The sequence below is a fragment of the Cavia porcellus genome, unplaced genomic scaffold, assembly GCF_034190915.1.
Source record: "Cavia porcellus strain 051 isolate PalLab524CR breed Dunkin Hartley unplaced genomic scaffold, mCavPor4.1 scaffold_3, whole genome shotgun sequence".
NCBI lineage: Eukaryota > Metazoa > Chordata > Mammalia > Rodentia > Caviidae > Cavia > Cavia porcellus.
In genome coordinates, this window is record NW_026947486.1 from 107,900,885 (window position 1) to 107,923,467 (window position 22,583).

The window sequence follows — 22,583 nt, forward strand, 5'->3', positions numbered from 1 at the left end:
CCTGTATTGTTTTCACTGTCTTGCTTTGACTGATTTTGTTCTATTCTGTTTTGTTTTATAGCATCAAGTCTGAGGGTATAGGCAACTACTTTCAAGACAGTAAGATTTACAATGATACCCGTTCTGGTTTGACTATTATCTTCTTTTGGAGTCATATAATGTCTCCAATGTTTTGTTTTTGTTGGTTTTGTTCTGTATTGTTTTGTTCAATATTGCTATACCTGATGATATGGGCAATTCTTTATAAGGTACCAAGAGGCATTATGGTAACCATTTTTGATCACCTTGTATTCTGTTTTTACATCATGTACTGTGTATTTTGTTTTGTCACATTTGGTTTTATTCTCTTCATAATAAAAAAAAGTTTGAAAAAAGAATATTCCCACCACAAGAAGAACCAAAGCTTTGAGGAAAACATTCAAATAATTCCGAGGAGATTGGAGTGGCTGTCATGAAAAGATGAAAGCACGATTCTATACAGTAGTAAAAGAAGTGAAAGTTGTAAAAGGAGAACAAATCAATCACATATCATTAACCTTATTGTTGGCTATACTGCAAGAAAGCGGAGTGTCACTGGGGACATTTGAACAAATGAATGACATGACCTGACTCACATTTTAATAGAATCATTCTTCCTATTCTACTAAGAAGGTACTCCAAAAGGAAAAGAATGATGGCAAGGAGGTGACTAAGTGGCAATTGGAATAGTCTAGGCGACAGGTAGGAAAACCTAGACCAAATTGGTGGCAGCCTCCAGATTTTTTTGTTGAAGAACTGTGTAAAATAAATAATGCCATGCTGTAAAACTAATGGTCAGTCACTAAATAAACCATGAATTAGCCACACTAATAAAATGTCATGAATACTAAACATCTGAGGTAAATTCTACACTATTCTCAAGTCATTAATTTCATAAATAACATCATAGCATAATTTTATCTTTTCAAGGCAATTTTATACCCATATTTTTGATACTGCACAAGATTTAGTGCATTAAAAAAACAAGTGGGTGGCTGAGCTGTGAATTCTGAGGCCAGATGGATTTGCTCAGTCTGGAATCTAATACATTCTCTCCCTGGCATAAGAAATTAAAAAAAGTAAATAAGGCCTAAAATATGCAATGGATATGGTAAAATGGGAATAAATTGTTAAAAAAGGAAAACAAGAGCTAAGATGGAGGAAAGGAAGAAAGAGGAAAGAGAGAAAAATTTCAAGTTAATTACAATATTAGTGTCTCTTAGTTCATAGAAAAGGAAAGTTTGTGCTAATATAGATTGGATAATTATTTATGCCCATATCTTGTGCTCTGAGAAACTACCTTAAAGAAAATAATATTAAATGTATTAACTACTGTTATTCTATTATCTTATTATGAAATATTTTTTTACTTTTTTTCCATAAAACATTTTTTACAAAAGAAGCTTCTCTGGCCCAATGTTTTTGATCTCTTGCCTCAGTAAAATGGTAAATTACTCAGGATTATTTAACATAAATAGCTAAATATTGGCAGTAGAGCTTCTAAATGACATGTGTCTACGTGAATTAAGATTTCAAAGAAGTTTGTCCAGTCATTTAGAAATTTCTTGATGCTTTATAAAACTGTCCACTTTGGAGCTGAGAGACTGAAGAGATTTGTGCAACATGGGGAGGGTTCACATGACTGTTACCAAAATGATTAAGTCATTGAAAAATAAGGACCATGAAGAAAGGTTAATGGAATGGGTATTGTTCAGCTTGGAAGATAGAATGCCAAGAGGGGATTTAATAATGGTCTTTAAGTGTCTGAAGAGCTATTACAAAGAGAATGCTCACCAGCTGGTCTCAATCTTCTCTTAGGACAGAGCAAGGAGAATGGAGTGTAAATTGCATCATGAGGGATTTAGGCAAAATATTAAGAAGAATTTTCTGACAAAGAACATTGTTAAATACTGAGCTAAGCTGCCACTCCAGAGTGCCTCTGACAATGTACCTGAATTTGCAAAGACTGTATCCATTTACGGCAATTTGGTACATATTTCCTCACTTCAGCCTATTATGGGTCAAGAGATTTTCTGTGGAGGGCCATTGTTGTAATTCACCTACTGACTTTGAAGGGAAGAGATTGTGACTTGGTTTATATAAGGAGTGACTTTAAATTCGTGAACTAGAAAGCAGAAGCTGAAGGTGGTATGATGCAAAACTTGCTAACTTTGGTATACAGATGCTGCTTTAATATGATAGGAGGAAAAGGGAATTATAGAGTGCAGTATGTGGGGCTGAAAGCAAGCAGAAGTGGGCAGATTAAATGGAGCCATGACGTGGGCAGATTAAATGGAGCCATGACGGTCATTCTGCTCAAGGCAAAAGGCAGGTGTGATGGGTCGGCTGGCCTGCTTGCTTCAAGGTAAAAGGGCAGAGCAATGGTGGTGCAGTTTATATTGCACCAGCCAGGTCCATGTGTGGAAGTGGACATGCAAAGTTACCCCAAGACAAGTCCAAGAAACTCTTTTCACTAGCCGAATTCATATTCTGACAGTTATGATTTATTTTCTCACTGCAAGTTTCTTCTTCAAGTTCTGTGGAGTGTTATCCAGTGGTTTTGCTAGATGTTTCGTTTTATTTATACTTAAGATTAAGGAATGGGGCCAGTTGAAAAAAAGAGGCATGAGTTTCCATTTGAGGTCAAAATCCTAAGTCCATACATAACATTGATACCAACATAACCTATTCCCTATAATTTAAGTAAATTTAGGTAGCATGTGTCAGGTGGTTGTAGAAATAACAAGTGTTCTTCTGAGTTTATTGCTGGTCACTTTAACCCCTCTGGGAGCTTCAACACATTCTTTAATTATCTTCACTTTAAATTTCTATGTCTGTAAAGCAAAGATAATAATTACTCCAATGAATTTTGTGAGAATTAAAAATTCTTCAAAATGAGAGGGTAGAGGAATGGGAAAAAAATCAAGTTATGTCCTATGCAGGTACAAATTCCCTATGATGAATGTTATCACTATGCATACCTAAAATGTACCAATAAACTTAATAAAAAAATAAGAGAGTTTGTGCCTAAGATGTATTCATCTTACACTAGTTTCCTTAATTTCTCTCACTGAAAAAACCCCACCAGCTATGAAATGACATCATTCTGTGTTCTTTCTCTGATGAGAAATCCTCTTTGCCTCAGTGCAAAGCTCTCCAGGTGGTTACCTTAACTCCTGTTCTTATGGATAATATCTAGTTACCCTTCTGAAGATACTCTCTAATGTATCAGTATCTTCCTCAGGTAATAGCACGATCAGAATGAAACAGGTAATCCTAAATATAATTCCCACAAGTCTAATTATATTCTCATCTGAAGAGAACATTATGACCTTATTGTAATGTCCACTGTTGTAGAAAATACGATTCTATAAATACATTCATAATTTGTATTGTTGTTTTTTACAGTTATATTCTACCCCTGAAACACACACTGACAAATCATAGGTCCTAGTTTTTTTTTATAACAGTGATAATTTAAATCTGACTTTGTCAGAAAGTATGTCATTGGACCAAATAATAAATTATCATCTTTTTAGCCCAGTGAATCTATGATTTTTAGAGACCAGGCAACTCTGAATGAGACAATTCAGTGTCCAAAATATCTAATGGATTTCTAAATAGCATATTCCGTATCATAAAATACTTCTCTGTGTCCACTGACCTAACAATAGACTATATCACTTCTATTTATTGCTAAACTTATTGTAAAAGTTCCCTGTACCATTTGTGTTCACTCTTTCAGCAGGTAATTTATCATCCCAAAGAAATCTCGCTTTCTTTAGAAACTGCTTTCCCAAAAGTCACCAAAGACCTAATTGTAAACTCCATTGGATTGTTTTCAGTTATATCCTTCACCAGTCACTCTGTGGCATTTGAGAATTTTTGATCATTTGTGTCAGTCTCATTCTAGCTTGGGCAAACTGAACACATATGGAAATTTAAGCGAAGACCTGAATGCAGGGGATGATTTCCATAGGCAATGGAAAAACTGATAATTCAAAGAGTGGATGGTAATGTCACATGAGATCAGCAACTTTAGAAACCATCACTGCTGAAGTCTGGGGAACAAAGGGAAATTGAAATATTACCAAAGTCCAAAAGATGAAACTACTGATTGAAAACTAGAAATGGAGAGGAAGCTAAATGTGCAGAGACAAAGAAGGGGAATGGCTACTGTGGCTTCTTTCCTCATCCCGTTCTCCAACCTTGTGTCTGTGGTTTTGACTGGGTTAATCTACTGCGAGTTTGCTGGGAATGGAGCCTGGGAAATAGACTGCGGAGGCCTTTCTGTTTCCCTTTGCCATACAGAGAAGAGAAAAGGAAAGGTGGAGTGGACATGCAGTCAAAGGGATCCAAAATGGTATGAGAGCCATTTGAGATCCATTCTTACACTTCTGACTAATGCTTCTTCATACTTCAGCCTAAACTGAGGCAGATTCTGTGATATAATACTGCTTATGTCCCCAACTCAAGCATGAAAGACCAAACGGACCCTCAGGTACTGTGTTTACCTGAATATCAGTGATTCAGCTTGGCCCATCAAGTGTCACTTTTCATGGTCAGGTATCCTTTAGACTAATTTGTAAAATGACACACTACCTATTGCCACCTACAACATAGTAGGTTGCTCTAATTTGTTTACCTACTTTGTTAATTCAGGCTTTCATTGTTTCTGATTGGATACCTGAAATAATCTACTAAAAATCTCTCCTCCTTTTTATTTTCCCTGAGATAATTCAAATTCTACACATTTTTCAAGTTTACCCATCTGAAACACATAACTGATAATGAAATATCATTATGTCCATTATCATTATTTCCATTTTGTATGACCAGAGTCATAAAAAAAAATTCAGCTTCCTTACCTCAACTTTCAAGCTCCTCCTTTCTCTGATGACCTTGCCCATTCCTCTGCATCCATTTTTAGTTTTCAACCCCATCTCCTGAGTTACTAAACTAACCCCATCACTCATAGACCAGAGATTATACAGAATTCCCTCAAATACTGTGGATTTCATATCTTTAATCCTTCAACAGTTCTATTTGTTTTACTCGCAATGAAAGTCTGGATTTTTTACCTGTTAGAATTCAATCCACTATATAAGGTTTAGTTAAATATTATCTTCTCTATAAAGCTGTCTTTGGTGATTTCCGTTGCTCTCTGTTATTGACTTTGACTATCTCTTCCTTTATATTCTTGATTATTTTGGAGTACAAGGTTTTTTGGTACTTAAAAATTTATATATTACAGCTTTCTGTTTTCTTCCTGCTTTTCTTAAACCAAGTTATATTTCTCCAAAGCTTTCTATAATAATAGGGATAAGGTCCCGTATGGTGAATGGGGATCTATATGAATGGTTATATGAATTGATGTTACAGTTGAATAATGTAGGTACAATCTCTTCATTCGGGTCTATCCTTCACTGTGGATAACAACAACTCTGTCGTAAAGCTATGTTGAGGAATATATCCTGAAGTGAGAGCACCTTTGAATCCTGGACAAGGGTAGCTCAAGTCCCCTAATTTTTCTTGGAAAAAAAAAAAAACTAGAATAAAATGTCATATTCTAAAAAGCCCAGAAGAGTCATATTACACAGAGAGAATGGGAATTGCGGGAAGAGCATCTAACCTGTTATTTGATAAACCTGGATCATTTTTTGCTTTGTTACTTATTTTCTATTATACTTTGAACAATTCTAAAATTCCCAGTTTCCTATTCTAAGACTCAGATTTGATCTTAAGACTGATAGGACATCATGAGACAGTACATTTGAAAATATCATATAAATGACCAAATATTACTACATGAAAAAGCGAGTAGTGTAATTTAATCATTAAAAATTTAGTATCTAATATCAGATACTCTTGGATTTCTGCTCTAAATCTATTCCTTATAGGTTGTGTGAATTTTGTCAAGCCATTTAACTTCATTGAGCTTCAATTTCTTCACGTGTCATATGAGCATTAAAGGGTGCACAGTTTTCATGATAGTAGCTATAATTAAAGGATGATGAAAGCTAATTACATAACAAAATGCAGCACAGTTAGGTAAATCCTCAATGATAATGCTAATGAAAGTTAACAATTATTATAATTATCACTCACAATCTGAGCATCAAATTATGCCAATGAAGAGATACACTAACACAGAAACCATTAACAGGAAAAAATATTTCCCAATTGTTTTACTAAATTATCCAAGTTTGATTCTTCCAGCTATCCTCTTATAAACTGGCAATATTGTAGTCTGGAATACAAATTATAGTGCATGGTGTGAGGTCTGCTCCAAAAACTAGGTAAATATGAACTTTTTTTTAGAAAAAAAAAAAAAAAAACGTATTATAGTAAAAGACACATTGTCATTAATTCTTTTCAGAATACTCCCAGTCTCCTCAAATACGCTTAGCTCATCGTTTTGCTCGCTTTCTGAAGCAATTCTGAAAGTCTTTCATGAAGGTCCTTAGTTGATCATTATGGTTGTGTTGATGTCCTGACGCAATTTAAAATGCATATCACAGTCATTTTTACTTTGGGGAAATATCAGAAGTTGCATGGTTCCAGACCTGATGAATGAGATGGATGGAGACACACGATAACTTTAATACTAGTTTACCTCTCATAGTAAGGTATACCACGGCACTGGGCAGCACATTCACTGTATTTGTACCGCACCTTGTAAAGACACTTATGTAAGAGGATGTGTAGAACTGCTTCAGAAAGTGGTCAAAACGATGGGATAAGTATGTTTAAATTGGGGGAGGTATTTGGAGGGTGCTTTATAGCAATTTAGCTTTTATTGTAATAAATTTTTATAAATGTAAACATTCATTGTATATTTTGACCATACCTCTTATGTTTGTAGTGTACAACTGTGCAGCACAATGAACAATTACTATGGTATGTACCAAGAAAATATTTTAGAATTCAACTATAGATAACCACTACCTTGAGGCCAGCATTAGTTTTCAAAGCATGGATTTTTCTTTTTCTTTTTCTTTTTTTTTTTTTTTTTTTTTTTTTTTTTTTGTCTTTTTCCTTTTTATCTGTACCAAAGATCGAACTCACGACTGCCTGCTTGCAAGGCAGGCGCTTATGCCCCTGAGCTAAATCCCCAGTCCCAAGCATGGATTTTTCTATTGTGATGATCATTTTCTAGTTGAACCAGTATTGTTAAAGCTTGATTATGAAAAAGAGTATCATTTTTAATACTATATATAAAGTAAGTCTTCCAAATTATTCTCAATTTTACATAATTTAAAATCAAATTTAAAATTTTTATTATTGAATTTCATTTCTTAATAAAGGAAGAAATGAAGCTGTCGACCTCTTTTCTCCTTTTTTGTGTGCTTTTTCCAAGTTAAGGTATACAAATCAGTATTTGAATTTCTAGTTGCTCTCCATGGTAAGTAATATATGGCACGCTAGCAGAATTGCCTAGTTGAGAGACCACTAAGGAACTTTACAGTTTGATATGACATGAGATCAATTTCATTTTTAACAGTGCATTTAAATTCAGAAACTAATATATCTATAATATGAATAGAATACCTTGGAAACAACACAAACATATCCTTTATTGTATCCCCTTGTGGACACTTTAGAAGTTATTTTGTTTAATCCTAAAAATACACTGGAAGAGTTACCAGATTCTATGACTTAACCAGAAAAAAATTAGAAAATGTGGGATATCAGGTCGAGAAGCAGGCTTCAGAGGATAGCACTGAGATTTATCAACTGTGATGGATTCAAGTATATTTAACTGCTTCAAGGGAATATTAAAGACTATAAAATGATATGTTTTGACACGATTTTATTTTGCGTCACTATAGAACTTCAAATCTCTTGTCAGGCCTCTTGCAGAATTGAAGAAAACAACACGTTTTGAAAAATAAGAGATCTTCAAAATTCTTTGCGTGTGGTTGACTTCTGTTTCTGTTTATAATGTGTGACTGGTACCAGGCTACCTCTCTCAACATAAACTTTAAAAATGTGGATGTTACTCAAGGGTATTCTTCAGGTACTGACAGCCAGGGAACTGTGACAGATAGAGAATGAAAATGCACCACTGAGTTCTAGAACATTGTAGTTCACTGAGCAGGGTGATTTTTCAAGCATAGTGAGCTGGTATATGAGCAAAGAATGAGAGTTTTTCTTAGCCTTGGGACAGGGAAATCAGAAATTTTGCTGGATTCTGCAAGGCAGTTAACAACAGAAAGGGAGGTTTGCAGAGGATGAGCCTTAATATCCATGTATGAATGCTCCATTTGCCAATGTGACATGTAGAGATACAGAAGGATCATGGAGCAAAATATCTATGATTGAGTGAAAAGTGGGGGTATATATAAACTAGAAAATGTGAAGAAGATGTGAAATTTAAAGCATGATGTTAAAACATTGATTATATTTTGATAATATATGGTTAGCCTTAGAGCAATCATTAAATAAATCCAGAGGTATATCTAAAAATCTAATGCATGAAATAAAATAGAACATAAAAATTCAATTCAACTCAAACATTAAAAAGGAGATGGGGAACATAATAAATCAAGTGGGAAAATATGATAATCACAAATTTAAAATCAAATATTTGATTCTATTAAAGACTAAGCACTTAATTAAAAGGCATATTTTAAAATTGGATATGAAAATAAAATGCCTATATCTGTAATGATTAACAAGAAACACAGAGTTATTAAATACACAAATATGCAGAAAGCAAAATGACGAAAAAAATTTTGTATATATCATACACAGCAAGGGCAGTAAGAAAGCTGGAGAAGTTTTAAGAAAAGCAAATAAATTAAACCTGCAAATAATATGTAAGTTAAGACGAGTAGAAATGCTCATCAACAGATCATTAGGAAGTGAAAAATTCTTTAATATGAGCAGGTATGAAAACAGAACGTCAACCTGAATAAAACAAAGGTGACAAAACTGTAAGCATCAAAATACAGTCACAATTACAAATGGAGATTTTCATACATTTTACTGGCATTTTAAAAAGGAAGAATCAGTGCAACATAGAAGACATCAAGAACATTTTCAACAAACTTTATTACATGTAAATACTGTGTGAAAGTAAAAGCAGAACACTTTCAAATTGCACTTGTTCTACTCACAAAGCAAGGCCAGGAAATAGCCCATTGCTTTTCAAAAACTTAACACAATATAGGAAAATATAGGATTATGGTTGTGTGACAGCAACCATAGCTGCAAATATTAATAAATTGCTAACTCCTTTGCAAGTCTTAGGAAAACCCAAGTGAAATATTTAAATTACCGAAATCAAGACTCAAGTTGGGTTATTATTATGAATCTTACACATACTGAAGTGAATTTAAATTACAGACATGACAGGTTGCAGAGTCACATGTGGACAGGTAATAAAATTAACTCGATAGAACTCGTTAAAAAATGATAACTCGATAGAACTCGTTAAAAAATGACATTTGAAGGGAACCGATGCCAGGGAAGTAATGTCTTCTGACCATGACCAAAAAGACTTACCTTGGTATATGGTCCTAGAATCCTGCCCGTAAAGCTGTCTGTGCTCCTGGGGCAAACTTCAGAAACAGGAATACATGCTTATCGCATTATTTATTGGTACTCAGTTTAGGTCTTGGTGTTTGCTGCTGTAATCTCTATTACCTACCAGTGTTACCCAAGGCAACGTAGTCTCTCTATTCTATCATTGATCATTGCTATTTTATCAACACTTCTGTTTGTAAAATGGATTGAGGATGCAGAAAGAAATCAATCCAAAGAGACAAAGTGGACATAAATATTGGGACTGCTATTCATACTAATATTATTAGTGTAAAAGCTGACAATATTCCTGAATAAAGAGATGGGTTTTATTTGTATTATACCAGAGAGTAAGTACTACATAATGACTCCTGTAATATTACTTCACATTGAAAAACACCTCTAGAATTCTATACTTTCAGAAAGAATGAGCATCAATAAATTATGGCAAATAAATCTCCCACAATACAGTTCTGGAAAGTTCTGCCGAAAGCATCTATTTTATGATCTTGCAACTGGCAAAGCCCTGTGCCAGAGCCAATGAGACATCACGGTCCAATTTCAATGGGCTCATACAAAAGCATGGGTATGATATATAATCCTTCTGAGAGTGAAGTTGATTATCTATATGGACCTACTATGCTACTGGAATAGCACATTGAAGTTGCAAAGAAAAATATTGTGAATTCAGGCTCTGGCAGGTAGATGGACTTGGGTAATATTTCATTAACGTCAAGGAGAGTTTAGATCGAATAAATCTCATTGGATTTTACAATGATGGGGAAAAATGAATCCCAAACAGATAAGTTATTTAATTAAAAAGCTTCAAACTAAGGATGTATCTCCGAGGCACACAGAGCCTGCCTGGCAAATGCAGGGTCCTGAGTTCGATTCATGATACAAAAAAAAAAAATAAAATAAAAAATAAAAAAGCTTCTAGTGTTCAATATAAAAAAAAATAAAGAAGGAGCTGTTCTTAAAATCCTGCCACATGCAGATAAAATAAAAATGACGGCTGATGGACACTTAATAAAAAGCCATAACCAGGAAACTAGAAGTGTGCAAGTCCCCTGAAGCCATAACTCAGATCCACTAGGAGAGACCATTTTGCTAACTCACAAGTACCACAGAATCCCATCAGTTTTGTGGAAAGAGAGCAGGATCTCCTTTCCAATGGTCATCATTCTCCTGAGAAATAATCCCTTTGCTTACTTTCTTGGTCATGTCCAGTTCTATTTTTGAAGAGAGCTCTTGTATTATGAGCATATTCCAGAGGAAACATACTGGGAAAAATCTTCAGGATATAAAAAATCATTGGCAAAGAAGGATAAATTTGTGGAGACGCAGGAGAATACGAACTGTTCAGAGAACGGAAAAATCAAGAGCTGAATCTATCATGTGGGTTTACGAAATATATTGGAAAAATTAATAGGATTTTTAAAATGTTCAAAGTTTAAAAACACTACAAAAATAGAGAATTATAAAGCCCTTGCTGTTGTAGTCAGTGGTTGTGAGGAGAACAAATGGAATTAGGACACAGAATCTATACTATTATTTTATGATGGTCATCCAGGGTTAAACACAAGAAAGTGCAGGAAATCTGTCCACAATGCTGATGACTCAAAATATTCAACAAAGGGCCTGGATCCCACAGCAGTGTCCTGCATGAGTCCAGCTGAAGACCTAGAGTCCATGACAACGCCTCCCATGAGTCCAACTGGAGGTCTAGAGCCCACTAGAAGGACTCACGCCAGTTTGTTATGCATCTGCACTTGGAAGACCCAAAGGTCAGTGGTGGAAGCTAAAAAGTCTACGTCAGCAGGATGAAGGGGCTGTGCTGGTCAATTGAGAATTCTACGCCAAAATGTCATCCTCAAAATAAGTACCAGAGCTATCCTAAAAAGCACCACAATCATCCTCAGCAACATGGAGGTCCCAAGCTCCTTCAAAGATAATAACATTTGAGTACATGCGAAAAGCCAGCATGAGGAGTGTCTCCTGGAGATTAAATGTCACACATCTTCTCCCCCAGTGCCAGGAAGCGATGTTCAATGTAAAGACCAGAGCTTCCCCAAAATGAACCACAGCCACACTAACCAACAAGGTCCCGAGCTCCCCTGATGACAATGGTGGAGTTCACACCATAGAAGTTAGGCATGATGAGCTGTTCGAAAAGAACCAAAGGCTCAAAACAGCAACACTTAGGAGAACCCATAACTCCCACCTCTTCCTTTCCATGTCTTTTTTTACACTGGCAACTTTCTTCAGGTGTAACATCTACACTCAGCACCATGCTGATTTAATTCAACTGGTATTAAGATGACCACCAGTTTTTAATCCATAACACTTGCTAATCCTTTAAATCAGGAAAAATAATCTATTTTTTGAAGAAAAATACTTCCCTGAACATCTTTCCCTCTGAGAATTCAGAAGACTTGGAGGTGGAAGAGAAAACTGAAAATGACAATTGAATCTATGATAAATTTCTTCTTTCAAGAAACTAGTCTTCTACTTCCTTCCAAAGGCATATCTCCTAAAAAAGTTGCCAGGACCTAATTTGAAACATGCAAAAGAACTCCTTCACTTTTCGCATCATGTTCTGGCCCACTCAAATTGAGAATGACTTGAAGATTATTTTGTACAAAGCAAATGCTCTAATTTGCAAAGCAGTGGAATAAGGGATCTGTGAGACTGCTTTAGAGAAACAGATTGAGGCCAAGCAAGAGGGACTGACATCCAAGACCATGTTTCACAGGCCGCTGGAAAGATCTGTGAAAGATCAAGACACACGATGTGTCATGAGCTGACAGGTGCAGAAATTTGAAGCAGATGTGTTGAAGCTTACAAAATACCTAGCCGCTGCAGAAAGAATTGAACTTAAGACCTGCTGGTGATGAAGTGCATCATATTGCATGTGCTAAGGTGGGAAAGAATGTGAGACCATTTTTTCAGATGTTAGCAATAAAAATGAGGTATATGAAGAAAACACCAATTCTGGGATGACATGTAAAACATCAAATGCAATGTATGGAAAGAGCAAATAAATAGAATTCTATGTGGAAATGCTATTCAATCATCATGACATAGTTTCAAATAGAAATTTCATTATTTAGATGAAATCGATGATTTTCTTTTAAAACAATTGCAGACTGATTGAAGCAAAAATTTAAAAAAACAAATATTTATCTGCTTATTAAAGAAATGTAAGTAATAAAAATTTAACTGCATATTAAAGAAATGTAACTAATGAAAATGTAACTAATAAAAATTTTCCTATAAGATTTTCTCAAATCCAAATAATTTCACTGGTGAAGGTGAAGAAATATTTCTGTAATAAGCAGTACCAAACTAAATCATTTCTTTCACATAGTAAAGTACAAAGTGGTCGGAATGGAAGAGGTCAAGTGGCGCCACTTAATCACCAAAAGCAGGGTCCACGTACTTACTGTAATGGACAGCAAAGGCAGAACAATGACCAGAATAATCTAACACGTGCAGACCTCTGGCATTGGCTGATTAGCCATGGTGATCCTAGAAGTGAGATAGATAGGAAGCCTACAAAATTTTTACTAGATTTATATAATCAAAAAAATTACGGGCAAGTAAATAGAATCTTACATCAAATCATGGTAACAGGGAATCACGACTCCTCAACCAGTTCCCAGATTTGGGCCAGTTTACAGAATCAGAACCCCTCGAATGATGGGGAGGCCAGGTCCCCTTGGAGAAGGACTCTGATGCACCAAAAATTTACACTGTTAATCTTTCTCCCATCCTTCCCCAGAGGGACCTAAGGCCTTTTGCCCAGGTGACCGTCCACTGGGTGAAGGGGAATGATCAGACATTTTGGGGATCACCAGACACTGGTTCTGAACTAACACTGATTCCAGGGCATCCAAAACATCACTGTGGCCCTCCAGTAAGAGTAGGGGCCTATGAAAGCCAGGTGATCAATGGAGTTTTAGCAAAGGTCCGACTTACAGTGGGTCCAATAGGTCCTTGGATTCACCCTGTAGTTATTTCCCCTGTTCCAGAATGTATAATTGGATTAATGTACTTAGTACCTGGCAGAATCCTCACAATGGTTCCCTAACCTGTAAGGTGAGGGCCATCATGGTTGGGAAGGCCAAATGGAAGCCACTAGGGTTGCCTTTGCCTGGTAAAATAGTAAACCAGAAGCAGTATCGCATTCCTGGAGGGATCCAAGAGATTACTGCCACCATCAAGGACTTAAAGCATGCAAGGGTGGTGGTGCCCACCACATCTCCATTCAGTTCCCCCATTTGACCTGTGCAGAAGACAGATGGGTCTTGGAGAATGACCGTGGATTACCGTAAACTGAATCAGGTGGTGACTCCAATTGCAGCTGCAGTACCAGATGTGGTTTCCTTGCTTGAGCTGATTAACACATCTCCTGGTACTTGGTATGCAGCTATCGATTTGGCAAATGCCTTTTTCTCCATACCTACCCACAAGGATTATCAGAAACAATTTGCTTTTAGCTGGAAAGGCCATCAACATACCTTCACAGTCTTACTTCGGGGGTTTATTAACTCGCCAGCCCTATGTCACAATTTGGTTCAAAGGGATCTTGATCGCTTTTCTCTGCTACAGGATATCACACTGGTCCATTACATTGATGATGTTATGCTGATTGGGCCTAATGAGCAGGAGGTAGCAACCACACTGGATTTGTTAGTCAGATTTGAGAGCCAGAGGATGGGAAATAAATCCAACAAAAATTCAAGGTCCTTCTACCTCAGTGAAATTTCTAGGAGTCCAATGGTGTGGAGCACATAGAGATATCCCTTCTAAGGTAAACGATGAATTGTTGCATCTGGCTTCTCCTACAACTAAAAAGGGGCACAACACTTAGTGGGCCTATTTGGATTTTGGAGGCAACACATTCCTCATTTAGGTGTCTTACTCCGTCCGATTTACCAAGTGACTCAGAAAGCTGCTCACTTTGAGTGGGGCTCAGGACAGGAAAAGGCTTTGCAACAAGTCAAGGCTGCTGTACAGGCTGCTCTTCCACTGGGGCCATATGATCCCACAGATCCAATGGTGCTCGAGGTATCAGTAACAAAGATGCTGTTTGGAGTCTCTGGCAGTCCCCCATTGGTGAATTACAGCGGAGGCCTTTAGATTTTGGAGTAAGGCTCTGCCATCATCTGCAGACAACTACTCTCCCTTTGAGAAACAGCTGTTAGCCTGCTACTGGGCCTTAGTGGAAACTGAATGCTTGACTATGGGACACCAGGTCACCATGTGACCTGAGTTGCCTATCATGGCCTGGATATTATCTGACCCACCAAGTCATAAAGTTGGACGTGCCCAGAAATAGTCTATCATTAAATGGAAGTGGTATATTCATGATCGAGCCAGAGCAGGCCCGGAAGGTACAAGTAAATTACATGAGGAAGTTGCCCAAATACCTATGGCTCCTATACCCACTATGTTGCCTTCAGTTTCCCAGCATGCATCTATAACCTTGTGGGGTGTACCATATGATCAGTTATTAGAGGACAAGAATTGTAGGGCCTGGTTTACGGATGGCTCTGCACCTTATACAGGCATCATCGGCAAGTGCAGAGCTGCAATATTACAGCCCCTTTCTGGGACATCCTTAAAAGACAGTGGTGAAGGGAAATCATCACAGTGGGCAGAACTTCGAACAGTGCATTTGGTAGTACATTTTGCCTGGAAGAAGAAATGGCCAGATATGAAACTGTATACTGATTCATGGGCTGTAGCCAGTGGTCTAGCCAGATGGTCAGGAACTTGGAAGGAATATAATTGGAAAATTGGTGACAAAGATATATTTTGGGAAGAGGTATGTGGATAGACTTTTCTATATGAAAATATTTGTTTCCAATGTAAATGCTCACCAAAAGGTAACATCAGCAAAAGACAACTTTAATAATCAAGTGGATAAGATGACTCACTCTCTGGACAGTAGCCAACCTCCTTCTTTAGCCACCCCAGTCATTGCCCAATGGGCCCATTAACAGAGTGGCCATGGTGGCAGGGATGGAGGGTATGCATGGGCTCAGCAACATGGACTCCCACGGACCAAGGCTGATCTGGCTACAGCCACTGCTGAATGCCCACTATGCCAGCAGCAGAGGCCAACACTGGGTCCCCGATATGGCAGCATTCCCCGAGGTGATCAACCTGCAACTTGGTGGCAGGTTGATTATATTGGACCACTTCCATCATGGAAGGGACTGTGCTTTGTCCTCACTGGCATAGATATCTATTCTGGATATGGCTTTGCCTTTGCTGCACATAATGCTTCTGCCAAGACTACCATCCATGGACTCACAGAATGCCTTATCCACCGTCATGAAATTCCACATAGCATTGCCTCTGACCAAGGAACACATTTCACAGCTGAAGAAGTGAGACAGTGGGCATATGCTCATGGAATTCACTGGTCCTACCATGTCCCTCACCATCCACAAGCAGCTGGATTGATAGAAAGATGGATTGGCCTTTTGAAGACACAGTTACAATGCCAGCTAGGTGGCAATAGTTTGCAAGGCTGGGGTAAAGTACTTCAACAGGCTGTATATGCTTTGAATCAACGTCCATTATATGGCACTGTGTCTCCCATAGCCAGGATTCATGGGTCCAGGAGTCAAGGGGTGGAAGTAGGAATGGTGCCCCTCACCATTACCCCTAGTGATTCACTAGCAAAATTTTTGCTTCCTGTTTCCATGACTTCATGTTCTGCTGGCCTAGAAGTTTTGGTTCCAGAGGGGGGGAAGGCTTATACCAGGAAGCACGACAATGGTACCATTGAACTGGAAGCTAAGACTTCCCCCTGGTCATTTTGGTTTCCTCATGTGTCTGAGGAAACAAGCTAAAATGGGAGTCACAGTGTTGTCCGAGGTGATTGACCCAGACTACCAAGGGGAAGTTGGACTACTACTCTACAGTGGAGGTAGGGAAGAATTTACATGGAGTGCAGGAGATTCCTTAGGGCACCTTTTAGTATCACCATGTCCTGTCATTAAGGTTGGTGGAAAATTACAGCAACCTAATCCAGACAAAGTGACAAGTGGTCCAGAACCTTCAGGAATGAAAGTATGGGTCACTCCACCGGGGAAAGAACCAAGACCTGCTGAGGTGCTTGCTGAATGCCAAGGGAATACAAAATGGGTAGTGGAAGAAGGAACTTGTAAATACCAGCTACGACCCCGTGATCAGTTACAGAAAAGAGGATTATGATTGCTATTTCTCCCCAATACAGTTTCAATGTAAAATAATATTAGACTTAATGTTGTGTTTTGGGAATTGTTAAACTTGTGCTATAATGTTAAGCTTATGAACTGATAGGAGTAAGCATCAATCAAAGAAAAGTTACATTGTGTATTTTGGTAGGGGAATGATTGTGTTTCCACTTGTACGAAGGACAGTTATAACATGTTAGGCGCAATTATATATATATATATATATATATATATATATATATATATATGTTTGTGTATCTGGAACTAGTTTAAAGAAATGTGTCTCGTTGCCAAGTTGACAAGGGGTGGATTGTAGTGGTGATTGATTGTGTCAACTTGAGACAGTTAGAAGCTAACTAAATGGGGTTAGCAATTCTACACCCAAGGATGTAGAAGAAGACCCACCCTAGGGTGAATCATCACCTCAAGGTATAAAAGGGGAGGAGGAAGGACGAATCCATTCCATTCTTGGGAGAAGCTCCAGTCTTTGCCTTTGGTTTGGACCTTGCCTCCTGGCTTCCAGTGTAGACTCTTCAGCTTTCCAGCATAGACTCTTCAGCCTTTCATCCATCAGCCTGCTGGTGTGGACTTGCACAAGACACTAGCGTGAACTCCAGACCTTGAAATGAATCCTTCGGCCTCCAGTGCATAGACACCCTCTGCACGCTTCCTTATCGGACTCTGTGACTGATTATGGTAAGCCAGTCTTGTTGTTTCTGTATATCCCGGGTTATATCTGTTCTCTCTAGTAAAACCCTGACCAATACAGACTAGTACATATTGCATTCCAAAATCTAGAAAATGCATTTGAAGAATATTCCTTATCAAGAAGAAACACAAACATATGTGTAAAACTTCTTAAAATTGGTAAATGTAATTCAGTAGCACGTAAATTATAGTAATATGACATGAGAAATGTATTTATCCCAGAAAGGCAATTTGCTCATTTTAAACCAATCTATAAATTTTATCATAATAAAATAATACAGTGTAAAATTATATTATTATTCCAATAAAAAAGGAAAATCAGTTTTTAAAATGTTAAACACATTTAACTGCAATTTTGAGCAAAGATATATCATCCATAATATTCAATGATTGACAGACTTGCCTTAATATCTGTAACTAGGCAAATGTTTTTTTTTTTCTTCTCTTAAAACTTTTACTTGAGAGTCTACACTGTTCAATAAGAAAATGAAGTATATAAAACTCATAATATTTGAACAGAAAGATTATATTGTTTCTATTTCCAGACTGTGATCTGTTGTAAAGATTTAGTTTATGAAAACACTAGAAATAAATATGAATTTGGTTAAACAAAAGGATGAAAGTTAAATATATTCATACCTTGAAAGTCATAAAACATCATTAACAAAGCTCCAAAAATAAAATGTTAAAATACAATTGTTAAAAGTAAAAATAAATCGAATATATGCACTATTTGTAAGTTGAAAAACAATAATCCAAAGAATCACTAATAAAAATAAAAAATGACATATAGGTCTATATCATACTTACAAGTTATAACCCTCAGTATTATTATTATTATGTTGTTGTTGTTGTACCTGGGATCGGACTCACAAACTTGCAATTGCCAATCAGATGCTTGCAGCATGAACTATATCCCCGGCTAAGCTTCTGTATTGTTAAAATAGAATTTTTTTGCCAATTCAATATATAGTCTTAATGCAATTCAAGTCAAAATCAACCAGACTGGGCTGCTACTGGTGACACATGCCTATAATCCTAGCACTCTGTAGTCAGAGGTAGGAGGATCACAATCAGTTTGAGGCCTGTCTTCATGTACATAGTGAGTCCAAGGTCAGTTTGAACTACATAGTGAAACCCTGTCTCAAAAACAAACAAACAGGGGCTGGGGATTTAGCTCAGCGGCATAAGCGCCTGCCTTGCAAGCAGGCAGTCGTGGGTTCGATCCCTGGTACCGGTAAAAAGGAAAAAGACAAAAAAAAAAAATCAATCATCAACAGATGATTGGATTAATAAAGAATGTAGTACCTATACATGATGGAATACTACTTGACTATAAATAATGACAAATTTGAGATATTTCTAGGAAAATAGAGGCCCCCAGAAAGTATATTGATGAATGAAGTAAATCACATACACAAGCTTAAGTACTGTATGGTGTTGCTGATTTTAGTGAGGCAAAGTACAAATAACGGACATGAAAAAAGCATAGGTAGAAATGGGCAAAGAGATGCATCTCCTGCAATAAAGAAGTGGCTCAGGGAAACAAGGGAGAAGGATGAGGAGGAGGAGAAGGGGAAATAAAAAGGATGAAGTTGTGCAGTGCACAGGAATCTATTAACCCTATTAATGTAAACACCATACGCCATAGCGTGAACTAAGACAAATATCAACAAGAATGGAAATTTGAATAGGGAAACTGGAGGAGGGGAGGGGGAAGGGGAAAGGAATTAAAAAAGGAATGAAGCTGTAATATGCACATGTGCCCAATCCCAGGATGATTGGCAACTGCATCGATTCCAAACATGTACACATAAAAAATTAATATTGCAAAATTAAAAAGTAATGGCAATTAAAATGTGAGCCAAACTGATTCTAAAATTTATATGATAATTCAGTTGAACTAATTTCAACAAATTTATTTTGCATCAACAAACTAATTTACTGTTTTATGTACAAAAATTACTCTGAAGCAGTGTTTTTCAACTTCAATATTATTGACAACTTGGGAGACATATTTTCTTTGGGAGGGGCTGATTTGGATACTGTTACTGTTTAGCGAATTCCTTACTCTTTGCAAACAAGATACCACTAACACCAACCCACTCAGTTGTGAAAACCAAAAGTGTAGGTATTGCTACACAGACCTTAGCAGACCAAAACTGTCATTGGCTGGAAAATATTCATCTCAAATTATAGTAATCAATATAGTGTGACACTGACATGAACATAGTACACACTCCAATGGCATTAACTAGACTTTAACTAAATTTCTGTGAATGAAACATTGCAAATGCTCTATGAACCAATGTAATACATTAATTAAGGTTGTATGCTATTTAATATACTTATTCTGGATTATTGTTTTGAAAGTTAAAAACAAATTTTCTCCAATCATTTTTTCAGTCTTTCTCCTGCAGAACATTTATAGAGAGTATGACAATAAGGATTCTAGACAGTTCTCTTTTAATCTGCTCAAATCACTTGACAAGAGCAGATACAGTTGGAAAATACACTTTCTAAATAAATGGCTCTGGACTAATAAATATCAGTCTAAAATGTAGTCTTGGTACCTTGCTTATACTGCACACACATGTGCACACACACACAAGTGCATGAAAATACATATACACATAATTCCAGAATAAATCAAAGACCTAGGTAGAAGACTTAAAACTACCACATAGTTTAAAATAATCATAGAGAAAGCACTCATTGCCTTGGGTAGGCCAAGATTATCAAGACAGAACATGAAAAGCATAAGCTATGTCTAGCATGATCTTTGTGATCTCCAGCCCAGGGATATCATTTTTAAAATCTGACCAAAGTTTTGAAAGTATGCTTAACAGAAGCACTGACTAGGATGAAAATTAAGAACATGCACATTTTCTCAATAATTGGTACCAATTAGAACTACAAGATATCATTATACATCCTGCAGAATGACAGAAATTTAAAAACTGTTAGTGATAGATGTGGTGCAAATGGAAAGTTAATCCTTTATTTCTGGTAGTGGAAAGTTATGCAGAAGCATTGCAAAACAGTTTAAGAGATTTCTATAATGTAAAACACACATGGCATGTGCAAGCACACACACACACACACACACACACACACACAAACACAGATATATATTGCAGTCTAGCAATTTTACTGCTAGGTATGTACTCGTGTAAATCATATGCTTACAGAGTTTTGTGGATGATTGTTCACAGCAACTTTATTCATAACATTCTCAAACTTGAAATTTCCCAAATGTGCATGAATAGGTGTATGAATAATGTAACTATGATATATTCATGCAATGCAGTACTATTCATCCAGGAAAAAATTGCACTGATACAGCAAAGACAAGGATGATTTTTTTTTAAAAAATGTATGATAAATAAAATCAGACACAAAAGAGACCTGCTCATGTTTTTATTTATATCAAGTTATAGGACCAACAAAAATAACCTTAGATCTAGTGTTTTGCAATCATCCAAAGTTCTTGTGATTTAAGGTGACTCTTCAGGGGCTTCTTGCTCCTTTAGTCTCATCTAGAACTCCTATAGTCTCATCTAGAATGGGTGCCTTTCAAGATAAAGCAGCAAGAAAGAAAAGTGACTGGAGAAATTTGTAACCTGGGAAGTAATTCTTAAAAGTTTTTTTTTTAAAACATTGCCAAAATAATATGGGTGAACTAATGATTGCAAATTGCTGAAATGCCATCCCTATACGTTCCATTTCTCAGTAGTCTTATAAACTCCCTCATGTACACAGTCTGCTTTGAACCTAGAGGAAGTTGTAACATGACTGGGGTTTTATGCTATTGCATCTCATTCTAGGTCTTCTAATAAATGCCATATTGTGCTTACCAAAGCATTCTTCCTGTCATAAGGAAATTCCTAAACTTCAAGGTTGAAAAGCTGGTACATATTAGTAGATGCAACCTTAGCAAACATGCATATTCCTGCTTCTCAATCAGCCTTCAGAAACAACACTACTAAATGAGCAGGACTCTTGAAGTTATTTGATAGCTAAAAAACTAGTGAAGATATATTTATCCAAAATAACACTAAGTGTCTTGTTATCCACCAAGAACCTAAAATACACACCGCTGAGCCACTTTCCAATGGCCTATGTGCTTGGTAAATCAAATAATTAACATCAGCAGTTACTAAATATGGCAATAAAAAGTTGACTGATGCTACTTTCCTAATTTGGCATCCATATGCAGAAAGTAAGTCCAAAGAACTACTCTTTTAATATATATGTTTGCATTATAACCACTGATTTGGCTGATAAGTTAAATATCAAAGCCTTCTCTGATGAGTATTAAATAACTGTATGTCATAAATTACAGCCATCTACATAGGTGTTTCTTTTGGATTGCTGAGGTGAAAGTAGAGGCCTGCATGCTTTCTTTGAAATTTGCCTGCAACTGAATCACTATAGGAATGCTTGGTAAGTACTCATCACAATTTAAAATTTTTTCATACATTTACATTGCTGTTCCTTCTACCATTCGTGCTGACAGTGCTGTTTTGAATGTCTTGTGCAGGTGCGCTGGGATACATGTATACTAACCTGTAGTGTAATAGTTCATTCAAGGTAATACCAACTTTCTCAATGGACATATAATGGAAAAAACCACTTGTGTCAAATTTTGCATTTTCAAAGCTTAAAAACTCAAATGTTTTACTTCTATGTCGAATATGGATGAAATTTTCATTGTCATTTTTAAGAAATATTTAATGCCTGAAAAGAACTTCACTACAAGAAAGTAGCTCCAAAGTTTTTTATTCTTTTTATTTCTAAATTGCCAAAGTGGTGTAAAATATATTACTTCAAGAGCTTGGCAAGGATAGTCATGACATCTGGATTTAATTTACTCTAGAAAACATCTTGCTTTTGGTTAGAGGGTGGGAATCATTAGCACCTTTGACTTGCGAGCTCGAGTTACAAGGCAACTGTGGTAAGATAGATGGGAGATAGATGATTCCATCCTAGCGACCTCTTGGAGCAAAAGAAAGATTAGCTAAAATTACTTATGGGGAAAAAAAAAAAAACTGCTTTGCCGCTAAGCTAAATGTAATTTAGATAGTATCTTCT

At 36.6% G+C, this 22,583-nt stretch overlaps 1 protein-coding gene across 1 annotated transcript; it reads left to right on the forward strand.

Annotated features, from left to right (window-relative positions):
* The first annotated feature begins 2,318 nt into the window (after positions 1–2,318).
* Positions 2,319–16,779, forward strand: LOC106026455 (uncharacterized). Its single transcript, XM_063245600.1, is given in 11 exon segments — positions 2,319–2,383; positions 12,917–13,083; positions 13,257–13,595; positions 13,598–14,246; positions 14,248–14,405; positions 14,408–14,626; positions 14,629–14,688; positions 14,691–15,370; positions 15,373–15,397; positions 15,400–16,316; positions 16,318–16,779. Coding segments are annotated over 11 exon segments (3,741 nt in total).
* Positions 16,780–22,583: the final 5,804 nt, after the last annotated feature.